Source organism: Callorhinchus milii, unplaced genomic scaffold, assembly GCF_018977255.1.
Source record: "Callorhinchus milii isolate IMCB2004 unplaced genomic scaffold, IMCB_Cmil_1.0 Scaffold8, whole genome shotgun sequence".
Taxonomy (NCBI): Eukaryota; Metazoa; Chordata; class Chondrichthyes; order Chimaeriformes; family Callorhinchidae; genus Callorhinchus; species Callorhinchus milii.
In genome coordinates, this window is record NW_024704749.1 from 9,290,076 (window position 1) to 9,313,650 (window position 23,575).

Genomic DNA, 23,575 nt, shown 5'->3' on the forward strand with positions numbered 1-23,575 from the left:
AATATCAGCCGGCTCCACTGGCTCCCATCCCCCTCAGCTCAAATTCACCATCCTCCTCCACGCACTCAAGTCCCTCCACGGCCTCGCACCCACCCTTAGCTCTGCAGCCTCCTGCAACAATACCGACCTGGCTACTCCCTCTGCTCGACACACACACACACACACACACACCGGCCAGCTGGCCAGATATGGCCTCAGAGCTGTGTGGGAGTCAGACGCACAGCTGCTGAGTTCCGGATAAGCTGGGATGTGCGCAGGGTTCAAATGGGAGAACAAACATTAGGAAATTCAAGCCTGAAGGTGATGAAGGACAAGGGGATCTCCCTTTGGCCCACAGCCTTCCCCGTGCTGAATGCTCCCGGGCAGGGCTGCAAAATGCAAGCCAACGACACCGGCAGAGAGGCCAGGGGTCGGAGTGAGCAAACCAGTGTAATGGAAAATCGTCGTAAATCAGAAGAGGGGAAAATACCGTTGCAAACATATATACACAAATTTGCCCGTAAATGTGGTTTAGAGTAAATCTTGGGAAACGCTTTGAGATGTCTCAGCGATGTGTGATTCCCCATTCTGTATCAAATGCAACGCTATATTCTAATAAAAATTTAAACATAATGTACAAGTTACTCCAGCCCATCTCCCACACGCAGCAATAAGACTTTGACAAGAGAAATGATTGTAGATTTGGTGGTTTCCCCAGGAACATAGTTCAGTGCAATTCAGAATGCGCAATGCAGTCCGATCTAATTACACAGGATCCCTTGTAGCTACAAGCTCTTGTGCTGGTGATTCATTGCAATGGAGCACTGAATGGTTCAGGTTCTGTAAATATAAAGCTCTATACCCTGCTCTGACTGCAGTAATCACATCTCCAATACATTATAAATTACTGAACAGCCGTCCTTCCGTGCCAGCCAGTGTCCGGACATTATTATTGTGAATCCTTTCGAACGTAATTGTATTAAAATCAATCCATTTTCGATTAAACAATCTCCATAAAAAGGTCGAGTGAGACTCAAAGGAATGTGATTGAATTTTGAATAAGGAAATATTTTTGCTTTTGGACACCACTGATTGAAGTTTTCCCTTCCCAATAAGACAACATCTTTCGCTGAAGCCTGCCCCGGTGAACCTTGCCACCAAAGGTCAGGATAACTGAATAAGAAGAGCATTTCATGTAACAGCAGGGCACAGCGTAACAAAGTTGACGCTAAGGCTCCCCCTCCTCTCCTGAATCATGCTGGGGTATAGTTCCACGGGAGTCTTTTGTCATGTGTGAGGCTTGACCATGTCAGCAGGGTCCCTGATCGCACACAGTGAGGGGAATCACAGCCACACCCAATCCCGTATATCTGCCACCTTCCTGCCCGCAGATCCCACTGAAATTTGTGCCCACTGATTCTCCACGTCGGCCAATCTTCCCTATTTGCTCCCGCCTACGCATTTTGAATCGCAAGGTTGTGTTGGAATGTTCTGGAACTCACCAAACAACGCCAGCAGGGACTGGAGGGCAAAGTGCATGATCTTCCGGTTTGCCTGTTTCCCTGTCTTGAGCACCACTTCCTCCTGACCCACTTCACACAGATCAAACCCTGGACAAGAGTCGGAAAAGAAACAAGAGTGTACGTCAACGGCCAGCACGTGTAAAATAGATCTACAGATGGCACCCCCTCCCCTTGCTCCCCATCGCATGCTTTCCAACCAATTGCTGGGCGCAAATGGCCGCTGCGTTTCGCCCACAAAATATACAGTCACTCCGCTTTACAGTATATCCTGGGAATCGCTTTGAGACGTCTCGAAGACGTGATAAGGCGCTAGATCAAATGCAAGGATTAATATTAGTGTCATTATCCACTAATTCTCCGCCATCAGTCTGTAGGAGCGAGTGGACAACCACCTCTAGAGGATGAAAGCTGACAGGGTTTGACAATAACTAGGGAAGTGTTTGGCTTGAATTCTGTGAATTCTCTTGGTCGTGACGGAAGCCTAACGTGTAGGTGTGGGATACAAACCGTGTTTTTTCCCTGAACGCAATCTCTGTTCCCAACGTGCCCAGAGCCCGAAAGGGATTCTCAAACATTCAGCTAACTGTGCTGCAGGCAATAAACAAGACTGCGGACAGCATGCCGGGATTCAACGTGCATGATTCAGCGGATCAGCACATACTGATGCTCCAGGCCTCGCGCAGTGTCCGGAAGGGCATCTGCGATGCCTTGTGAATAGATATCTGTTTACATTACATGCTAGCACAAGCCCATCCTTCATCACCTGTACTTCACTGGCTGTCTGAGAAACACGCAACACCAAAGAGGTGTTGAGTAACTTATGCTCATGTGTGGAGGCTGCTTACAACAACAACAACAACAAGATTCCATTTATAAAGCGCCTTTCACGTCAGGAGGACGTCCCAAGGCGCTGCACAGTTGCTTAACAGTCAGAGGAGCACAATCAAATATTTATTTACTTTTTCTGTCATTTATTCTAGCCACTTAAGAGGCAAGAGGTGGTAGAAAAGGCTGATGTTGGCTGTGGAAGCTGCTAATGTAACCAGGGGAAACGGGACTTGACAGAAAATGATCCTTCTGGGACCCACTGGGCAAATTCTTCGAAAAGGTTACCAATATATCCTGCTTATCTGTGACTCTCCGAACACTCGCGTTTAATCATAATTATTCCTTCACAGACCACTTGCGAGCAGTTTAGCTGCTGCATATTAAGTGCTGCTCAGCACACACCGTTTCAAGGGATGAAGGTTGAAGCCGAATGGCTTCAGCTCTTCAGGGTTCTCAGCGAACAGTTATCATCACCAACGCAGTCGTGCGTCAGTCCCACGGTAAGATACACGCAGAGCGCGCGTGTGTGTGTGTGTTCACTCTGAATAACTCATCACTCCCAAGAGAAAAGGGCTCAGCGACGAGTTATCAGGAGTCGCTAGTTAGGCCTGGGTCCTCCCGGGCCACAAGGGGGCGCCGTGACTGGTGCGGGCCCTCAGCCAGAGTTGGGCACTCGCTCAGATGCCTCGCAGAGGCTTCTGGTCTATTTAGAGGGCAGTGCTGTGGCTTCCCATCCCACCCTGCCACACTAGAGACATAGGTCGCCAGGTATACACGCACAGGTCTGCATCAATGTATTCAGAAATAAACAAGGAGCCAAAAAACAACGCTCTTCACCAAATTCTAACCCATCTGAGTAACGGAGAAGAACCGAGACTCAGAGACACAAGCGGCGATAATAAATCAGCTCAGATTCAGTCAGAAACAGTGTGTGCGTCAGGCGTTGGGAGACCGTAACAAACACTCACTGAGTCGGTGCTGCTGTCTCAGACTGCATATCAGCCTCACTCGGCCCTGAACTATGATTTTGTAAAATTCCTTCAGTATTCCCCCCGCCCCCCGGCACTCTAACCAGAGGGGACAAATAGAATTCAATCCTAATTTAGATTCCAGAGCGCACAGCCAAGGTCTGATGTGTAACCAGCATCTGCTTGTGTCACTGATAAGGAAAAATGTGTCAGCGAGCAGAGAGAGCAGATGACAACGGCAATTTCCAGGCTGTCAGCAACGATCTGGTTTCTGATGAGTTTATTTGGAAAGGATCTATTGAAATAACTTTTGTGGCTTCAGATTTCTCCATCGCTTTGCGTTGCCACACGACGAATTGTTAAAAGCGCAGCAAATTAAGCAGGATAAATGCTCCGCTCCCCAGGAAGGTGACTGCACACAGATAATTTTCTCAAAGTCACTTTAACATAATGGTCGCAATGATTTAGAACAGAGGAACAATCAGCCAGGCCTGACTGCTCGTCACCACCTCATTTAAAAGGCAATTTCGACGTTCAAGGGACGTTCAACGATACGGTTCTTTCTTCGAATTAAGGAGGCAGTGAGTGTTGCTTTCATGTCTATTTAAAGAAATTAATTTCTTTTTTTTAAAAAAAAGTACGCCATTTAAAAAGCGACCCACCAGAACAAGGGCTTTTGTCCCTTCGGGAAAGATAGTTTCTGAGCTCTAATAATAATAATAATAACCCTTGCATTTGATAGAGCGCCTTGGCATGTCATTGAGACGTCTCAAAGCGCTTCACAGGATATACTGTAAAATGGAGTGACTGTATATTCTGTGGGTGAAACGCGGAGGCCAATTACGCACAGCAACGTCCCACAAACAGTCCTGGGTTGAGTGACCAAGTTATTATTGTTTTAAAAAAAAATTTTTTTTTGAAGGGATCATTACCATCTGCCAATCGACTAACAACCAGGTTCCTACTGGAAGCAGAGGGGGGGTGGGAGGTGGAAGAACAAAGAGGAACACTATGCCGTACGTACCTAGTGCTGCCAGGAACTCGTGACAACCTGGCAAACGCCACAGCTGTACGCTGATAGAGACCTGGATGGGCACAGATGAATATTCCTGCTCTTTCTCTCCGGACTGAAGCTGAACCAGGACCTGATGAAGCTGTGCCCAAAGAAAACGAAAACCATTTTACAAACACAAGATGCAACACAGGTCACATCACACTGCTGCTCGCTGACTGAGAACAATATAATCAACGCTTGGTATAAGGAGGAAATCTAGTTTTTTTAAAAAAAAACAGGGGGGAGGGAGGTGGTGGGGATGGGATAGAACTTGAATTTGCCCTTGACTAATCTGCATTGAGTGGGCACCGAGCATATGTGAACTCGCCTCACAACTACAGTATGTGTGTATGTGTGTGTGTGCATTACACCTGCCATTTGATGTGGGCAAATACATCCCAGTACATAAGCTCCCAAACTCTTTAGAATTAGAGATCCCTTACAAGAAATCGTGTGTGTGTGTGTGCGCGCACACATGGTGGGGGGGGGGGGTGGGGGGGTTCTGAGGACAAGGGCTCACTCCATCCTGATCTCACGTGATGTTTGGAACCCTGATCTTTGAGACGTTACCCTATTTGAAGTGCACTACATGAGTACACGTTGCTGGTACTGATCAAGGCCAGATTGGCAAAAGCTTGGAGCAGGTCTGCTGGGTGAGCATTTAACCACAGAACATCCCAGCCAGGACGCACGCTAAAGGGAACTGATCACTGAGACGCCACTGAAATGGCCAGAATTTCACCACGAGACCATTTTGACTTAAAAGTTTAAGATTATGCAGAATCGTGAACAATTGTTAAATTCAACAGCAACAACAAATTACAATTTACACAGCGCCCTTCAGGTTGGGAAGAGTCCCAAGGCGCTGGACAGTCAGGGATTTGGACTCAAGCAGGCGTTTGGGATCAGGTGGGGTCGGAGGGCAGGGAGGGTATGGGATGTGAGGGTGGCCGAAGACGCAGTCGAGGAGGAGGATCTTGAGACGTGCCTTGATGGATTCGAGGGAGGGAGGGAGTGAGGCAAATGGACTGGGGGATGGAGTTCCAAAGGGTGGGGGGCAGAGAGGCTGAAGTCTGAAATTCCTTCTCAATTCCTTTCATTTGAACAATTGCACAATTTATTTCCTTCCTTCCAAATTAAGGCTGAATTTTGAATTTTCCATTTAGCTTAAATTTGAAGACAAAATGGCTTTACAAGTTGACGCTGAGTAGAATTTTGACTTCAGAAGCCTTTTGGATCTTCAAACCCTGCATTTTCAGACCTGTCACACACTGACAAGAAAGCAATGTTCTCTCTTGCAAACACTGATCACTGCACTCTGCATTTTCTGCTCGTCTTGAATGACTCCAGCTTTTTAACGTTGATAGAAAACAAGGTTTTAAAGTGAATTTACTGCAGTGTTACAAACTGAGCTCTCAATGTGATGGGGAAAGGGGGCGCTGGGGGAATTTTGTGCTGGTCAGTTCACTGACCGACCTTGGAGGAGAATCCTGCTCGAAGCTGGTTGGGAGAATCATTCACTTGGTTATTGACCACATTTACACTCTGGGAAACAGACCGACAGGATGCAATCTCCGATTCACATTGCTCATTTGCCCTGGACACGTTTAGTGCAGTGGTGAACACCAGCAAGTGATTGAAGGGTTAAATTATCCTCGTGAGACACACACACACACACACACACACAGACCCGTTATCTGATTAAACATCTTCGATCTTAAGTATCCAATCAGCTGGGTTCAGCCCGATTGCCTGTGAACTTGTTGGGAGGTCGAATTTAAATTGAACTGTCAGCTGTGTAACATGTAAACCCTTTTACTGATCCACACAGCAGGTTACCATGGGAAACTGCCACAATCACAGCACAGTCCCATCCCCGGCAGGACCCAGTCACCCAGAGACTCGCTTACATCGTGAGACACTGTTAAACTGATGGTGCTGCTGTTTATTATTTCCTGCGTCAAGTTTAAGTCAGGGCAGAGCTGTAATTGTAAGGTATCTTACTGTTTGAGGTGCTGAATTGGCTTCCTCTATCCTTGCCCGGCTCCCCTGGCTCCCCATCCCCCAGAGGATCGTGTTTAAAATCCTTGTCCTCACTCTTAAAACCCACCCCCCCCCCCTCCGCAGTCGTGCTCCTCCCTGTCTCCGCGACCTAACACGATACGAACCTGTCCACTCCCTCTGCTCAGCGGACACTGACTGGCCTGCTCCATGTCTCCCGCTATGCCCCCCAATGGCAGTCGGACCTTCAGAGTTTCTGCTCCTACTCTCTGGAACTCCATCCTGGAATCCCTCCGCTCGCTCCCTCCAAAGCCCGGCTCAAGACCTTCCTCTTTGACCGTGCCTTCATCCCACCCTCCCACCCCTCTTGATTCCAACCCCCAGCTCAAACCCTCGACTATCCAACGTCCTTCAGACACGAAAGGCGCTGATACAAATGCAATTTGTTGTTGTTTGTTGCCTCTTTTAGCGGCAGGGAATGTCTTGCGGACCGGACAGATTTCATCTGCTTTAAAGAGGAAGAGACCATAGTCCCAGGATTTCATATCCGTGCAGAGATCAGTGCAAATGTTAAAGAGCCAGTTTGTTTTATGATTAGGGAAAGTGAGCATATGTCTGCCGGGTCAAAATGGATTAGGTTCAATAAACTGCCAACTACAACAAGGGAAAAGAAAATAGCGCTGAGAGTGTGCGGGTGGGTGGATGGGAGAAGGTGGGGGGCTAAACACTTTGCTGCAGAGTCCGAAAGATTATCGTACGAGTCGCCCTCACTCCAGCTAAAAGCCGTAGAGAAGGCACAATAGATAATACAAATAACAGGAGGTTGTTTTCAGGCAGAGACTGTCCTCTGGTGATGCAGGGCTTCGAGTTCTTGGTGGGAAGGACCAATTCTCACTGATGGTTAGAGAGAGACTATCTGCGGAGGTTACACTGGTAACTCCTGGCCTGAAATTGACAAGATTGTTCATCAGGAAGAAATAAAAAAAATCAATATTGCATCTCGTCGGCGAGGCTTATTGTACGGGAGTTCCCTCTTCTGGTCACAGCCAGAAACACAGGCTCTGCTCACGCAACAACAGCATCTGGGGGTGTCTTTGCTGTTGTTTTGTGCGAGACACGATTCCGAATGGGAAAGAGAAACGAAGAGAGCGAGGGCAAAGCAAGAGACTGCACGAGAGGCAGGCAGGCAGACAGACAGACAGACAGAGGGGATAGAAGAATGTGAAAAGGGGGAGAAAACGGTCAAGAGTTAATAATAATCATCCTCGCATTGGGTACCGTGCCTTATCAGGTCTTCGAGACGTCTCAAAGCGCTTCGCAGAATATGCTGTAAATTTTGTGGGCGAGTTGGAAGAAAAAGAATTGGAACAAGGGAGCGAGTGTAGGAGAGGCAGAAAGAAAAGCAAAAGGTAAGGGAATGAGAAAACAAGCAAGCTGAGAGGCAAAAGGCTTTAAAATACTGCAGATAAAAACAGTATTACCGTCTTAAAAAAACAGAAGTTGCCCTGGGGGACAAAGTGGCTGTGAGAGAGAGGAGAGGCTATATGAGAGAGGGGGGAGGAAAGCGAAAGAGAGAGAGGGGGAGAGGAGAGGTGAAAGAGATTGTATGTGAAATGGGAGCGTAGATTAGTGAGGCGGTGACAGAGTGAGACACGGCTTGTACACATCTGCCTTGTGTGTGGGGGGGTGGGGGGGGGAGGCTTTGTTGCTTTATGAAGCAGCACAGTGTGGGGCTGCCAAGTCGATTAAGAGGCACTAAAATTTACGGCAGTTGGGAATCATTACCTCGGTCATAAACAAACACGGAGAATATAAAGATAACACCTTTTAATAGACTGTTGTTTTTATCGTGGAGTTGAGCATTCAAACCCTCCGAGGTCTTGACAACAGGATGTTAGAGGCTGCATGCCACCTCCCGGTTTTATGGCCTATTTCTGATGTATTGATTTAAATCATCTCCGGAAATGAGCGTAAGTTTGAATGTTCTCAGATGCGCAGGATGTCTGAGGATTTTGGTCACTGACAATGAGGCACTTTCTACAGTCAGAGGCTTCCTCTGGTGCCTGAAATGCCATACTGTAAGATCGTTTTGTCTTAAAATCTAACACTGTACACCATGGTAATAAATTCGCCAATTCAGCCAAGGGATGGAGGAGGAATCTTCTCATTCAGGATTCTTCCAACACTGTTTTCCAGATGCTCATTTTGCAGAGGTTCATTTTACACCTGGCAAACCTGGAGGGACTGCAGAGCTGTAAGGACATTAACTACACTCTGATCAACAAGACTAACTCTTTTAAGGTCTAAAAACCACATTGAGAATTGAGTTGGAATCAAAGTGAGGGTTCGAGACGGAACCAGAGGAAGGTCTGGTGGTTCAGTCCCACTGAGGAGCCAGAGCTGAGAAGCATGAGGTGACTTGTACCTGATTTTTTCCCCAAGGTGAAATCTTCTGATCATGAGTGTCAGGAGGGAGGAGGGGGTTGAAGTTAATTGCAATGCCTCAACCCAATGTCAGGAGTGAAGGGAGAGAGGGAGGGTGGGAGGGAACTGGGTGAGGCAAAGGGAACTGCAATGTGGGCCACTTTATAGCAGTGTAAAGTTAACCAAAAACCTGGTGCAGGTAGTGGAAACTGATGGCAAGTTATCCTGAAGTCTACAACTTACACAGGAACAGCATTTTNAAAAAAAAGCATATTACATTGTGAACTCTGCAACACAAAGCGTGTCAAAGAAGAAAGCTACAGGGTCAAAGGGGTAACACGGTTCAGTGTAACAGCCAATGGTTTAAATACTTCAGTACACTTACCATTCCAACCATATTTTTAACAGCCTTCAAACAGGAGATTAGGAGAGAGAAAAACAACAGGCTTTAGACACATGCATAGGTTATATTCAAGCGCAGTCATTTAAACAGCAATCAACAGTAAAGCTAGAAAATAACACACAAACGGTGAAAGATGAGCAGAGGGAGGCTGGCACAGTGCATTAAGCTGCATTAAAGGCACATTTACTTGACTGGGTGGGCCGAGAGCAACAGTGGTGTGCAATTATTAATACTAGTAATAATTCTTGCATTTTGCCTCATGCCTATACCATCAAAAGCTTTAAAAAGAACACTTCACAGGTAGTTACTGTCAAGTGCATAACTGTGCATATCGTAAATAAATGCAGCGGCTAATTTGCACATAGAGAGGTCCCACAAACAGCCATGAAATGAATGAGCAATTTATCTGGAAAACTATTTACAATTACACCTCGCTCTTTTCAAACAGTGCCATGGAATCCTTAACAAACAAGACAAGAATAATCACTGTTTAACATGTTATCTGAAGGACGTCACCTCTAATTATGCAGGGACCGACCCTCTCCCCTCCCCAAAACTGCATTGGAGCGTCAGTCCAGACTGTGAACCCCCAAGTTCCAATATGGGTCTGCAACCCATAACCATCTGACCCAAACATGGAAGTCCTACCAACTGAGTGTGCTGACAAATTGATAAGCATTGGTGGTATGGAAAGGCTCTCATTGGGTGTGTGAGTAATTTCCTGGACTTATCAATATTGTAGATGCAGGTGATGAGGAGATTGTAAGAATGACAGGTATTTTGAATTTAGAGATACAGTAACTTGGAAGAGTCATTGAAGGACAAGGCACCAGGAACGGAGTGAGTGCCACGCGCAGCTAATTCAGCAAGCAGTTAATGAACTCAATCATACTTTGGGAGACATATTTAGGGGCTCATTGGAAATGGTGCCTGAGGTTTTGTGAAGAGAGAGCATTGTAATGCTAATTTTCAAAGAGTGGCAAATAGATAATGTTGGAACTGGAGCCCATGAGGTTGACATGTTGTAGGGCAATATTTGGGACAATCAAAGTGGGGGGAGAGGGGGGGAGGGGGGATAATGAAACAGTGGAGAAACAGTTATAAGAAAGACTCGGCCAAAGCTTATGGGAGTGAGATCAGTTTAACAAATCTGTTGCAGTTCTTTGAGGAAATAATAGAACTTGTGCACAAGGGGAAACTCAATGGCAAGGTTGCAGCTGGGCAATTAGATTGATGGCTGGAATTAGGTTTCTGAGTTATGAGGAGACCAACGAAGCTGGGAATGTTCACACTAAAATAGAGAAGGCTCAGGGGAGAGAGCTTATTTAAGGTATTCAACAATCTAAAGGGTGTAGATAAACTGAAGTGTAAAAAGTTTAACACGGTCAAAAAATCTACAATAAAAGGGACTCAAGCTCCGGAGAGGGAAGGTGAACAGACAGTTTAATTTGACATTATTTTACACAGAGAGTGATGAGTACATGGAATAATAGTAATAATAAATAATCCTTGCATTTGATATAGCACCTTATCACGTCTCCGAGATGTTTCAAAGCGCTTCACAGAATATACTGTAAAGTGAATTGACCGTATATATTATGGGTGAACAGACAACCTAGGGAGGTGTGGAAACAGACTATTACAGTTCACTCGAGGGAATTAGATATTTATTCGGTGAACAATTTGTTTGAGAGGTTCGGAAAGAAGAGTAGTGTAAGGTTATATTCTTTTAAAAAAAGGAAAACTTTTGAGACCAGCCAGACGGACAGTGTGGGACTAATGTATTGTATTATTCAGCTGCGGAACCTGCTATAACTGACCCAATTATTAATTTATTGATCGGGCAAAGAACCTCCTGGTCCTGTCACCTGTGGATGCAGAAGTAGCTCCACTCAGCAGCTCAATTTTATGGCATATTTATATCCATTTCTTCCTATTAAACCTCTGATCACCCCTACACTGTCAGGCAGGGATTGTTAACTTCCTGAGTGGTACGGTCATGCAGAAAGGTATTGAGAAACAACTGAACACCAGTCGTTTCGTCAACCACAGGCTTAGGAAAGAAGAGAGGCAGGGTGGGCAATGGGGTTTTATTTTGGAAAGAATTCTGCACAAACACCTGAAATAATCTGCCCAGTTCCGACTGAAGTGGAGTCCCCAGGAATCATCATTAAATATGCGACGAGATTTGTAATAACTGAAAATGTCAAACGGTGCAGTCCTGTTGAGCGGTGGTTGCTCAGGTGATAGGAGCTCCCGGTCATTGTCTGTTAATGTCAGGGCTCGAAGGGGACACTGAGCTTCGTGAGGTGTGAAATGTCATTGGGTGGGGCAGTCACAGCAACAGGAATGATGTGTCTTAATAACCTTCACACTAGGTTGATGTGTTTTGAAATATAAAGGGGAATTTTGTTCCTCACGCTCGCTTGCTCTCTCTCTCTCTCGAATCTTTCCCCCTTTCCTGTCAGTGGCACTAAGAAGCTACGACTCTATAGGACCCTCAGTACCTCCCTCAAAGGTCTGTTCGTCGGATGGGAGCCTGGGCTGGGCACGAAGGCAGGGCGGGGCAACGTGGCAATGCCAAGCCCGATCTTGTCCTAACCCCATGTCCACCCACGCTCTCAGCAAACACGACTAGATAAGAGATGAGCAGAAAGAATAAGATCTGGATCCCAGGGCACTGAAGCCAACTGTGTGCCTCACCATGCTCAGAGTGATTCACTCCCTCCCACCCTACCACGCATGTCACTGACTGATAACTCTTCCACCCCACAACCCGACCACACTAATGGTACTCACACCCTTGGCTGGGAATAACCACCTCACACTACACGGCCCATTTTTAATCAGAGGTCACAATCCTGAACACTGCAAGTGTCTGGGGAATTTTAGGTTTAAAAAATTCTTTCATCAACCAAAGGCTTGGGAAAGAAAGACTGGCATCTTCGCCCTCCCCCCTCCCTCCCCAAACAAACTCATTCAATGTAAATTCATCACATTGTAATTCATTGCAGCACATTTAATAAGGGAACTATAAATAGAATCTAGACAGTGATCACAAGAAAGCTTCTAAATGTCAATTCAAAATTGGTAACCGAGAGGATATTGGGGATGGAGGGGACTGGTGGGAGGATGGCGGAGAATGGAGAGGCAACAGCAAATGGAATGCAATTTGTATTCTTTTTTAAGCCAGCGTTCATACTCACCCGATTTATCAGTTGCTCTCCCGTCTCAGAAGCAGTGATAAGTTTGCAGAGAGCCTGGAGTGCAGCGTGAGGCAAACCTGCGGCAAGAGTAAACAGTAATACATAAACACAGTCACACCAGCCCTGCTGCTCACTTCCATTCAACTCTCAGCTCTGTAAAGCCAGCTCCTCGGGGAGGTCATTGCACAGTCTCCTGTGGTTGGGGCAATAATAGTCTGAGCTCTGCACATTCCACAACGTAGCATCGTAATAATACTACTGATAATACTACCTCTAATATTATTAATAATAAGGCTGAACTTGATTTAGGACCTTATCACATTGTCAAAGAATCTCAAAATGCTCCACAGGAATTACTGTGTATTTTGTAAGCGAATGTGGCAACTAATTTGCGGACTTCAAAATTCATTACAATACCCCACAAGCCATGCAGCGAGTGAGCAGTTTTATTTGGGGTTGTTGGCCAGCACACAAGGAGAACTTCTCGTCTCAAATAGTGACACAGGATCTTTAACGTCCACTTGAACGGACAGACAGGACCTCGGTTTGACATCTCATCTCCCCGAGCACTGCACTGGAGTCAGCCTAGACTGTGTGCTCGAAGTCCTTCCTGCCAATAAGGCTTGAACCCACAATCTTAAATGATACATGACTTCCATGATAATCACAGAGATTACCAACCCTAGTTGGCAAGTTGCACAGTGGTCCATCTACGACTGTCCAGCCTATTATGTTTGGCTTTGTCTCGCACATTTTAGTTGCAAAATCAGAACCCCCAGATGTGCCCCCCAGGACCCAAATATCTTAATATTTAAGACTATGTAAAATCGTGAAAAAATTCCCAAAGTCAGTCCTAATTTGGAGAACTGACAAAAGGTCATCGACCTGAAATGTTAACTCACTTTCCGCTCTCCAGAGACGCTGCCTGACCTGCTGAGCGTTCCCAGTGACTTCTGTTTTTATTTCGGATTTCCAGCATCTGCAGTATTTTGTTTTCTGTTAATTTGTTTTAAGAAACACAAGCTGCCAAATCAGACCTGAATTATATTTTACCCAATTCCTTACAATCTCAAATGGTGAGGCAAATGGTCTTTCCGAGCAAGACAGGGTGGAATTTCATGTCCCAGAAGATGTATTAAACATGTATTTCTAATATAAATATTATCACCGGTATAAACCTTGTGCTCGTTGGGTCTCTGTGACTGACGCATGGAACTCAGTGTGTCATTTATACTGTGATCCCGACAGAATTCTGTTCAGCTGAAAAATATCAAGCTGATTTCACAAATGTCAAACGTATTCCGAAGTTCTTTTTAAAAGCATCGAGGGAGGGGGCGTGAGCTGTGAGCAGTCTCTTTAATACATCTGACTACACTGCCCCTTCCCAGACACCTCAGGTGTCTCACGCTATTATTAGTTTGATAGCGCTGGCAGGATAAAGATGTCCAAACCACAGGAGGAAGAACATTACTTGGGTATATTGTCTCCCTTTTTTTTTCCACAACAGAACTGCTGTGTGACATTGGCTGCCGCGTTTCTCCCACGAAGTATACAGTCAATTCACTTTACAGTATGTTCTGTGAAGCGCTTTGAGATGTCTCGAAGATGTGACAAGGCGCTGTATCAAATTGCAAGGATTATTATTATTATAATTCAAGTTGCTTAGCGCCGACTTTCTGCAGCTCTGAGCAGTGTTGTTCCTTTATTTAGTGTGGCACAGTTCCTTCAACTGTATCTATTTAAGGCTTATTTAGTGCAACCTATTTGAAGCCACACGAGCTGCTTTTTACACTGATTCTTTGGCGCCAAAGAGCAGCGTGAGATTTATATCATGTTGTTGCCCAAGTGTTTAAAACGTCGTTAAATCTGTTAATCTCTCACACAAACATTCACTGATGTTGCAATAGTTGGGAGCGTGGTTTAAGTCTGAGTTCCTGATGTTGTACATCCGGTGAATCGGATCCTTCAAATTCAGTGCCGTTTAAACTGACGGCTTTTGTAAGATGCTGTGACGAGGCATCTCCAGCTACTTCATCTGGTGGAAATATTTTCTTTTTCCTTCACGTATTGTGCAATAACACCGGTGATATATTGCATGGCACTGTGTCAGGAATAGCCTTCATGTTTATAACAGAACTATTGGCACATATTGCTAAAATGTGAGCAAATTGCTGTAACAAGGGAAGTGAACATTGCCAGGCAGTTAGCCCTGGAGCCCTGGGCACACACTTTCACACTTGGCTCAAAAGCTACAGTGACAGACGCCTGAGAAGAGAACAGGTCAACCTCCTTCTTCCCCCTATAATAAAGTCCTGCACTGGAAGAGAAAGAATAAGAATAATAATCCTTACGTTTGATACAGCGCCTTATCACAACTTCGAGACGTCTCAAAGCGCTTCACAGAATATACTGTAAAGTGAATTGACTGTATATTTTGTGGGCGAAACGCGGCAGCCAATGTCGCACAGCAGCGTCCCCACAGACAGTCATAAAAGATGCAAGTCTTGACACAGACTTTGAAAGTGGGAAGGTTTAGGACCCCAGAGATCAGTAGATTGGCCTGATAGGTATCAGATTAAATTGAATGCAGAATAGTGTCAGGTGATAGAGGTTTTGAGAAGAAGAACAGAGAGGAAATGTACAATAAATGGTAAAAGGTTAAAAGGTGTGAAAGAGCAGCCAGATCTAGGGGTTACTGTACACAAACTATACATGGTTATAGGTAGGATGGGGGGTGGGGGGGGGGGAGGCGCAAGCCTTAAAAAAGCTAATGGGAATCGAAACAGAGGCAAAAAGTACAGCGGCAAAAAAAATGTTAACCTGGACATGTCATTTGTTAGGCTTTAGTTAGAATTATACTCAGTTCTGGGCTCCTCCGTTAGAAAGGTCAGAGAAAGCGTAGAGAAAATTTACTGGGATGATACCACTGATGAGTGCTTTTTACTTTACGAGGAGAAACTGGATAAACCGGGCTTAATAAATAATACTAATCCTTGCATTTGATACAGCGCTTTTCACGTCTTCTCGACGTCTCAAAGCGCTTCACAGAATAGACTGTCCAGTGAATTGACCGTATATTTGTGGGCGAAACGCGGCAGCAGCGTCCCCACAAACAGCCGTGGATTGAAAATGACCAATTTATTATTGTTTTGTTTTCCCAGGAGGGCAGAGAGGAGATCTGACAGAGGTTTACAGTACGTTGAAGGGGTTTCCGACCAGGTAAATGGGAAAAGGCTATGAGCACCGGTCAGTGAGTCGATAACTACAACAAGATTATATTTGTATAGCGCCCTTCACGTCGGGAGAACGTCCCAAGCCTCTGACTAAAGTGCTGAAAAGTAACATCTTTACAAAAAAAAACGACAAAGGGATAGGTTAGGAATTTTCTTTTACACTTAAAGAGGGTTAATCAGGAGGTGGGATGCCCTGTAAAACCAGTGTTTAAGCAGATTCCACAATAGCTTTTCAAAGGGATTTAGACAAATGGTAAGAATACAAAGGCTGTGGAGGGAGTGGAAGGTAACAGATCCCTCTTACAGAGAGGCGACACAGGCAAAATGATTGGGCTTCTTTCTTCTGTGCGGAATAATTCTATTATGATAATAAGCCTTGCCTTTGATACAGCGCCTTATCACATCTTCGCGACGTCTCAAAGCGCTTCACTGTGAAGTGTAGCGACTGCATATTTTGTGGGCGATTGTATTCGGCCGTTATCCCTCCTTCCTGCTCCTGGATAAACAGCGAGTCCGTACAGTGACACCGTGACTGAGCCTCACGGCTGCACAGACAGCGAACCGTACAGTCACGCAGTGGTCACGCTCATCCTTGTTACGTTCCCGTTTCCCCGTGGCTTCCCGGCTTACCTAGTAGCGACTGGAGCGTGGTGCTGCACTGCTGCAGTCGATCTCCGGGGTCCGAGACCGGGAAGAAGACGGCCGCTGGCAGGCCGCTGGCCGGAGGGTCGAGCCGGAATCCCACCGCGGTGAGGAGGGACTGCCAGCCGGGAACGCCACCCACCTTGTTCTCCACACTGTGCTGCGAGGTGTACATGGAGTTACGCTGGCCATTCTGAATCCGCTGCAACGATTTCTCCACCTGAGGAGGTGAAAAATAAGTCTGCGTTTGTCAATCAGCACGAGGCGTCGAGTTTCCACGCCACTCACAAGACCAGATTCTGTCGCAAATAATGACAACAATCCTTGCCTTTGATACAGCGCCTGATCACATCTTCGAGACGTCTCAAAAGCGCTTCGCAGAATACACCGTAAAGTGAATTGACTGTATATTTTGTGGGCAGAACGTGGCAGCCGATTGCGCACTGAGACGCCTCGGATTCTCGCTGCTAATTTCCAACACAATGGAAACACAGCAGATCTGACACAGCCAGCCTTAGCTGCGCTGTTAGTGGTACGGAGCCCCTGCTACTTCTTCACCGCAGGCAAAGAAGATCACCACAGATTTGCTCTCGCCCAGCTCCGCAAATACCGAGAGAGCTGCGGGGACCAAGACCTTGAAAGCCAGGATGCCAGTGTGGACGTGCTGGATGGTTTGAGCATGAGAGCACTTGTGCATGCAGGGGAAAAAAAAACACACGCAACAGGGGGCAAAATTATACTTTTAATTGGGAAAACAAATGGATGTGTGTGCATGCGTGCGTGAGGTGTGGGGCTGAGCAGTCTGCAGCTGCACATTCCTACTCTCCCGCAGACTGGCCCCATTTCCCAGGCTAGGGGCAGGCCAGGCCCAGACACAGACACAGGCACACGCAGACACGCACAGGACACAGCACCAGCAACACTGGGTCTCCCGCTGTGCTGTTGCTGCCTGTGGATGAGGGCTAGTCAGGTCATTGACAAACGAACACAACCAGCGGGACTGACACTACGATTTTTTCCCTTTCTTTACTTCTGCAATGCTTTATACACACCTGGATTTATAAACACCTGAATATCCCCCCGCACACCCCCCACCACTTGCATAGCCCACCCCACACCCCCCAGTACAGCCCCACTCACATATGCTCCCATGCGCAAGCATACTCCCCCCGCACAGCACCGCCCCCCACCCCTACCCACTGGGCTACAGACACTCACCAAGTGGAGGAGGACTCGCAGGGCATCTCGAGCCCGGTCGGGGTGCTGGAGGATCTCGGACAGCGCCTGCCCGATCAGAGACGAGGGGCTGTTCAATTTAATATCATTTCCAATCAGCGTAAAGCCTGAGTCAGAAGAGAGAGAAAGAGAAGAGAGAAGGGCTTTCACAACTCCGTCATTAAACCAACATAAAGGCTTTCATTGGGTTAACCCAATCTTACAGCTTTGAAATCATATTACAATGAAATAAAAGGCAATACGAGAGTGATATATCATGACTGTCGTACGCATTGCAGTACCTCTATAGGATGTCAGACATGTGAAATATCAGTCGCTTGCTGTCTCCTTCATCTGGTCCCAACAGAGCACTCACTCTCCCACTGCACAACATGACACTTCTCTCTCACTGCAGGCACACTTCCCAATTTGACCTTCATTTTCTTTCATATAAATACCGCGGATCTCTCTCTCTCGCTCTCTCTCTTTCGGTGCAACTCACTGTAAATCAGTTCTTCGAGCGTAGCTTCACTCTTTCTCTCTGAATGGAACCGTGGGCAATTTAGCACAAGGAAGAAGGCCATTCGGCTCATCGTGTCTGTGCCCTGCTCCCTCAAGAGCAATCCGTTCAGTCCCATTTACCTGGCTTGTTCCCCCGCATCCCACGTATCTGATTCTTTTGAAGGTATTTGTCTAGTTCACTCTTGAAGGCCAATATAGATTCTGCCTCAACCAATGCTCCCAGCAAGACATTCCATATCCTACTTCTCCTCCCCGTTTGCTTAAGCTCTGGGACGCTACCCTGTGCGAGGAGCAACTATATAAATTTGAGTAACCTTTAGTCTTTTTCCAAACCCCCCACCACCACACCCCGCCGGCTTTCTGACTGCTGTCCCTGACCTCCGTCCCTGGCCGCGCTCATGGTACACAATCGCATATCGCGGCGGTTACTCTGTGACGGACGGTACAAGTCGGACCTGCCCAGTTTGAAGGATGCGCGAACTGCTTGCTGCTCTGGACGATCCTCATGGCCTCTCCCAGCGCGGCGCTGGACTTCATCCCGTTGAGGAGCGAGGAGTAGAAGGTGTGCACGAACATCTTGGAGGCGGCCACGGGCACCGGCCAGAGGGAGACCAGGACGCAGTGAGCACCGGCTGCCAGGAAAGCCCGGGTCAGGCCCACGATACCGTCCGCCGTCACCTTGTTGTTCGACTCCTGGTAGGAGCCCAGGACCACCAGCTTGATGGGGAGCCGCAGGTCCAGAATGTCCGCGGCCGTCAGAAAGAACTCCTGCAGAGACGGACTGTCGGCAATGCTCTCCACGTCGCTGGCGTCATCCTGCATCCGCAGCGACTCCGGGATGCTGTAGTTGTTCCCCAGAGAGCTCTTCCCGCCGAGGCCGTTTCCGTCGCTGTTCGGCGACAGGACCAAGGCAGCCAGTTTCCAGGAGATGTGGGTGGCGAAATGCACGCATTCAGCCTGGGTGAGGATGTTCATCACTCGCTCCTTGGTCGCGCTGCTGCTGACGAGGGCTTGACAGCCCAGGAGCTCGGACACCATGTAGGCCTCCTCCTCAGCCGACGGCATGGGCCCCCACAGCCACCGGTCCATCACTGCTGACGGGAGTTTGGGATTCCCGATCACAGCCGCCATGGAGGTTGACGAGCTGCTCGCCGACGGGCTCTTTCGGAGATGGGACTGCGCAAAAGACGGGACATCGGTTTACGTTACACTCCCCGGTATTCCTTGCGTTCGAGGACACCGCTTCATCATGTCATTGGGACGTCTCAAAAGTGCTTCGCAGGATTTTGAAGTGTCGTGACTGTGTGTGCGCGTGTGCGTGTGCGTCATGGCTGTTCTGGGTGGGGTCGCACTGTGTTGTCAGAGATGCCTTCCTTTGGTTGAAATGTTCGACCGAGGTCTCATCTGCCTGCTCTCCCGACGCAAGTTAAAGAATCGGTAATCACTACACTTGACGGCAATTACCTTGTGAAGTGCTTTGAGACATTCTCAACATCACAAGCATTGTATCAACTACTTGGGAGTATTTTCTCGTGACTTATCACATTGAAAAATATCTCAAGTTACTGTTAATTGTAGCCAATTACAGGACCCTCCACAAGACTTTCTTTTTACTGGAGAGCGCTGTGAGGGAGGAGAGGGGAAGATAGCAAGTCTGATTGTCACTAAATAAAGGCAGCTGTGAAATTCAAGGTTATAGTCAATGAGTCAATTTTCTAAAAAAATAAATGAATTGGTCACTCAATCAACGACTGTTTGTGGGACGCCGCTGTGCGCAATCGGCTGCCGCATTTCGCCCACAAAATATACGGTCAATTCACTTTACAGTATATTCTGTGAAGCCCTTTGAGACGTCTCGAAGATGTGGTGAGGCGCTGTATCAAACGCAAGGATTATTTTTATGAGCATTCAGTGGCGATCTTTACAAAGTGTTACGAGTTACAAAGCCTTTCTGCAGTTAACAAAAGGCAATAGACGTCTGAAATAAAAACAGAAGTCGCTGGGAACCCTCAGCAGGTCAGGCAGGAAAGTGAGTTAATGTTTCAGGTTCTGACGAAAGGTCCTCGACCTGAAACGTTAACTAACTCACTCTCCTCTCTCCGCAGAAGCGTTCTGAAACAAGTCCGATTTGAACGTGTGCCTTGTAAAAGAGACTTAAGAGTGCAAGTGTCCCTACCTTGGGACTGGCTTGAAGAGACCTGATGGAAGGAACGGCGATTATACTGAACCTCTCGTACAGGTATTCATTGGAAGAGCTTCCTTTCAGCAGAGCAAAGGGAATCAGGTACAGCTCTCCCTCCAACACCAACACGAGCTGCCGATGTCGGCCAACGGGGCCACTGGAATGCATCAGACCCTGTGGGATCAGATCAATCGCGTTACCCATTTTACGTTACGCATTACATCTAGTGTTATTAATTAGTCCAACCACTTTTTTTCCCTTCGGTTCGCCCATGACCCCTCTCAGCCCCAGTGAATTCAGTCACAGTTCCCACCCATCCACCCACCCATCCACCCACCCACCCCGCTGTCTTCAATTTCCAACTGAAGTGCTCCGAGATGCCACCCTGCATAAAGGACGCCCTATAAACACAAGTTGTTGTTGTTAGAGAGCGTTCAACACTGGATTGCAGTATTAGACATTACAAACAGGACGGGTTAGAGAGGGTTAAACACGACCAACAGTGTAGAGAGAGTCGGGGACCCTGTATACAGCATAAGTTGGAGAGGAACATTATCAATAGTGTTGGTTGAGAGGTTGAAACACTATAAAGTATATAGATAAATAGCCCACAGTTAGGGATCGAGAGTTTTAAACTTGAATTTGTCTGGTTAGGGGTCACCAAGATATTGCTCAAAGATTCCCTCTGACGTATTATTTGCTGGACAGTCGGTGTGTTTGCCCGGACCAGCCCCGCAAGCAGGAGAAACCTGTGACGAACTGGGACTCATACAATTCCTGCTGCTCTTTGTGCACAATCTCCCTCCTGACGCGCGAGAAGCCGATTTCATTTATTTTTGCAGCCAGCTGTTAAAAAATTGCACAACCCGGAGATCACAGAGCACGACATTGCTGCCGAACACGAAGGCTGTGCCTCCGAAACTCCTGCCAGAAACCCGCCACAAATCACCCGGGTGTGCGCGTTACAGGCTGCGACACCGGGGTCAGCAGCAATGACAAATGCACGCCCTGGGAGCTGAGCCTTTTCGGACGACTCGTCTCCCTCTTGACATATTGTTTACAAGTACCAACAATTCCTCTGCAGGGCTTTTTCTCCAGCGAGCGGCCACAGATGCCAGACTCGCAAGCTGCGTTGCTAAATTTACCATTGCGGCCACTCTGGGCTCCCTCCGCAAGCGCTCGGATGACACACAGCAGCATCTCACCAGAGGCATCTTGTCTACCAGAAACCAGTTTGTACACTCCAGTCTTGCTTTCCACCCGACAGCCAGAAGCAACGTACTGGTGTTTAATCCCTAAAACACACTGACATGTGCCTGCTAGATTTCCATGTGCATTAGAGGTCCCAAGAGTTTCACGTTTTCAATGATACTTTCGAGCCTGTAACCCATAAATAATATGATAAGGGCAATTTCTATTCCCAGACTGCTTTGAACTGCGTGATTCCTTTACACTGGAATACTCCCGGTGTATTTAATAACTATTATAAATTGAAATATAACGTTATTGTCTTTTCCCAGGGCTATTAGACATTTAACTATCCTCAAATATTGAGGAAGCAGCAAATCCTTCTGGCCGCAGCAGCAGTTTTTTTTCCCCCCTTTAAACACTGTCACAGATCACGAGCAGCGAGAGGAATGGATGGGTTTACGAGCCACCGATTGCAGACGCAGGCATTGTCCACGTCAGTTTGATGGTTGGGATATGGAACTGGGGTCACAGATCTATACATATCTATACTTTCTCCCTCCCTGTAGCAAAGGGTCACAGTATCAGTGGCTCCAGGTCAAGGAGCCACCGTGCAGAGGACCCAACCATCTCAACAACAGCTTGAATTTACATAGCGCCTCTCACACCCTCTCGGAGTGCTTAACAGTGCCGGAGTCAGGGGAAAGTGACTGTAGGCACGTTCGAAGAGGAAGATCTTCAAGCGGGGGAGAGGTGTGGGGGTGGGGGGGGGGGGGGGGGGAGACGGACAAGGCAAAGGGATTGAGGGAGAGAGCTCCACAGCTTCAGAGCGTGGTGGCTGAAAGCGTCTCATCCCATAACCGGTGGCGTCGATGTGGCAACACACCATCTGCTCAAGAGAAACTGGTGAAGCTCCCGAGAAGGGAGACTGAGAGGCAGGCCGCCTTGTGACTGTGACTGTGGAGAAGAGGGCAGCCCGGGGAAGTAAGTGGCAGCTCCCAATCCCGAACATGAAACCTTCCCCGGTGCTACAAGCAGCAGCATTAATCCCTCGAACCGCAGCACAGGACCTCCTCACGCAGCGAACATTCCTGCGGACTCACTGCCTTGCTTCCTTGACCTTGCAATCCGTCAGTGAGCGGAAGTAGTCAGGGTTTTCGATGGAAACCCAAACTACAAAGGCATTTAAAACTCGTGAGGAATATTTCAGTGATGAGGGAGAGGGGTGGGTGGTGGGGGGGGGGTGTGTGGAAATCTCCCCTCTCCTGTGCCCCCTAAAGACACACAGCTGGTGACCAATTGTCTTCATTTCTCTCTCTCGTAATCAGTTCTTGATATGCCTCGCGTCCTTGCTTGGGTTTATTTTGTCCTCATTTGAATATTCCTGCAGATGTCTCAATCACCAGTAAATTAGGAGGCGGTGGAGGCACTTGTCTGTCCTCTTAATATCAGCCGCCGCCATCTCCCTATTTTTAATACACTCAAGACTAATTTGCATTGGATGTTAGCCACATCCCATATTCAAACAACTCAATCTGTTTGTATTAATTATACAGGCAAATTTAAAACCAATATGCTCGGCTGACTCAAATTAGTGCCTCGTTTTGTTAATAGCACTCAGATGAGGTACAGCTTTCCCTGTCTCCTCGAGGAAGAGTCATTTTACTTGCAAATTTTTTTGACTTGAAAATAAAAGTTAATTCTATCAGAGCCTCTCATGCATGATATTGCCTGAGCTCGGAGCCTCGCTCAGGTAATATCTGTGGCTCATCTGTTTTCATTTACTAATAGCGCAGCTGGAGATGACACTTCTAAGATTAAGGCCGCACCAATCAAGGGAGCGGATTGCTCGGTCATTATTTTTTCTTTTTTTTTAAAAAACCAAACACGTCCCATGTATTGGGGCTTTTTAAAAAAATACAGTCAGCTCCCACGCACTGGAACACTTGTGGTAGAGCCAGCTAAATCTCTCTCTCTCTCTCTCTCTCTCTCTCTCCCTGTGGAATACGGACCTATTTTTCATCATCATCATCATCTAGCGTCCTCAGGAATGATACATTACAGTCTCCTCGACTTAAGTGTGCGTCACTTAAGAATATTCTTCACTTAAGTGTATAAACTTCCAAAAGCCTAAATCGCTTCCCCATTCATTTCTGTCCAATCCAATTGGGGTGAGTGGAGAAGCATTTGGAGGAGACAGGGGTTTT

At 47.1% G+C, this 23,575-nt stretch overlaps 1 protein-coding gene across 1 annotated transcript in view; it reads right to left on the minus strand.

The window, feature by feature from the left end:
* The window catches only part of ttc28 (tetratricopeptide repeat domain 28), a 170,297-nt gene that overhangs the window by 2,046 nt on the left and 144,676 nt on the right, over positions 1-23,575 (minus strand). The window contains exons 14-21 of the mRNA XM_042337666.1: positions 20,175-20,354; positions 18,454-19,174; positions 17,480-17,604; positions 16,250-16,481; positions 12,387-12,463; positions 9,163-9,186; positions 4,323-4,452; positions 1,482-1,589 (exon numbers count right to left, since the gene is read on the minus strand). Coding sequence (XP_042193600.1) covers positions 1,482-1,589; positions 4,323-4,452; positions 9,163-9,186; positions 12,387-12,463; positions 16,250-16,481; positions 17,480-17,604; positions 18,454-19,174; positions 20,175-20,354 — 1,597 coding nt within the window. The remainder of the gene's footprint in view (positions 1-1,481; positions 1,590-4,322; positions 4,453-9,162; positions 9,187-12,386; positions 12,464-16,249; positions 16,482-17,479; positions 17,605-18,453; positions 19,175-20,174; positions 20,355-23,575) is intronic.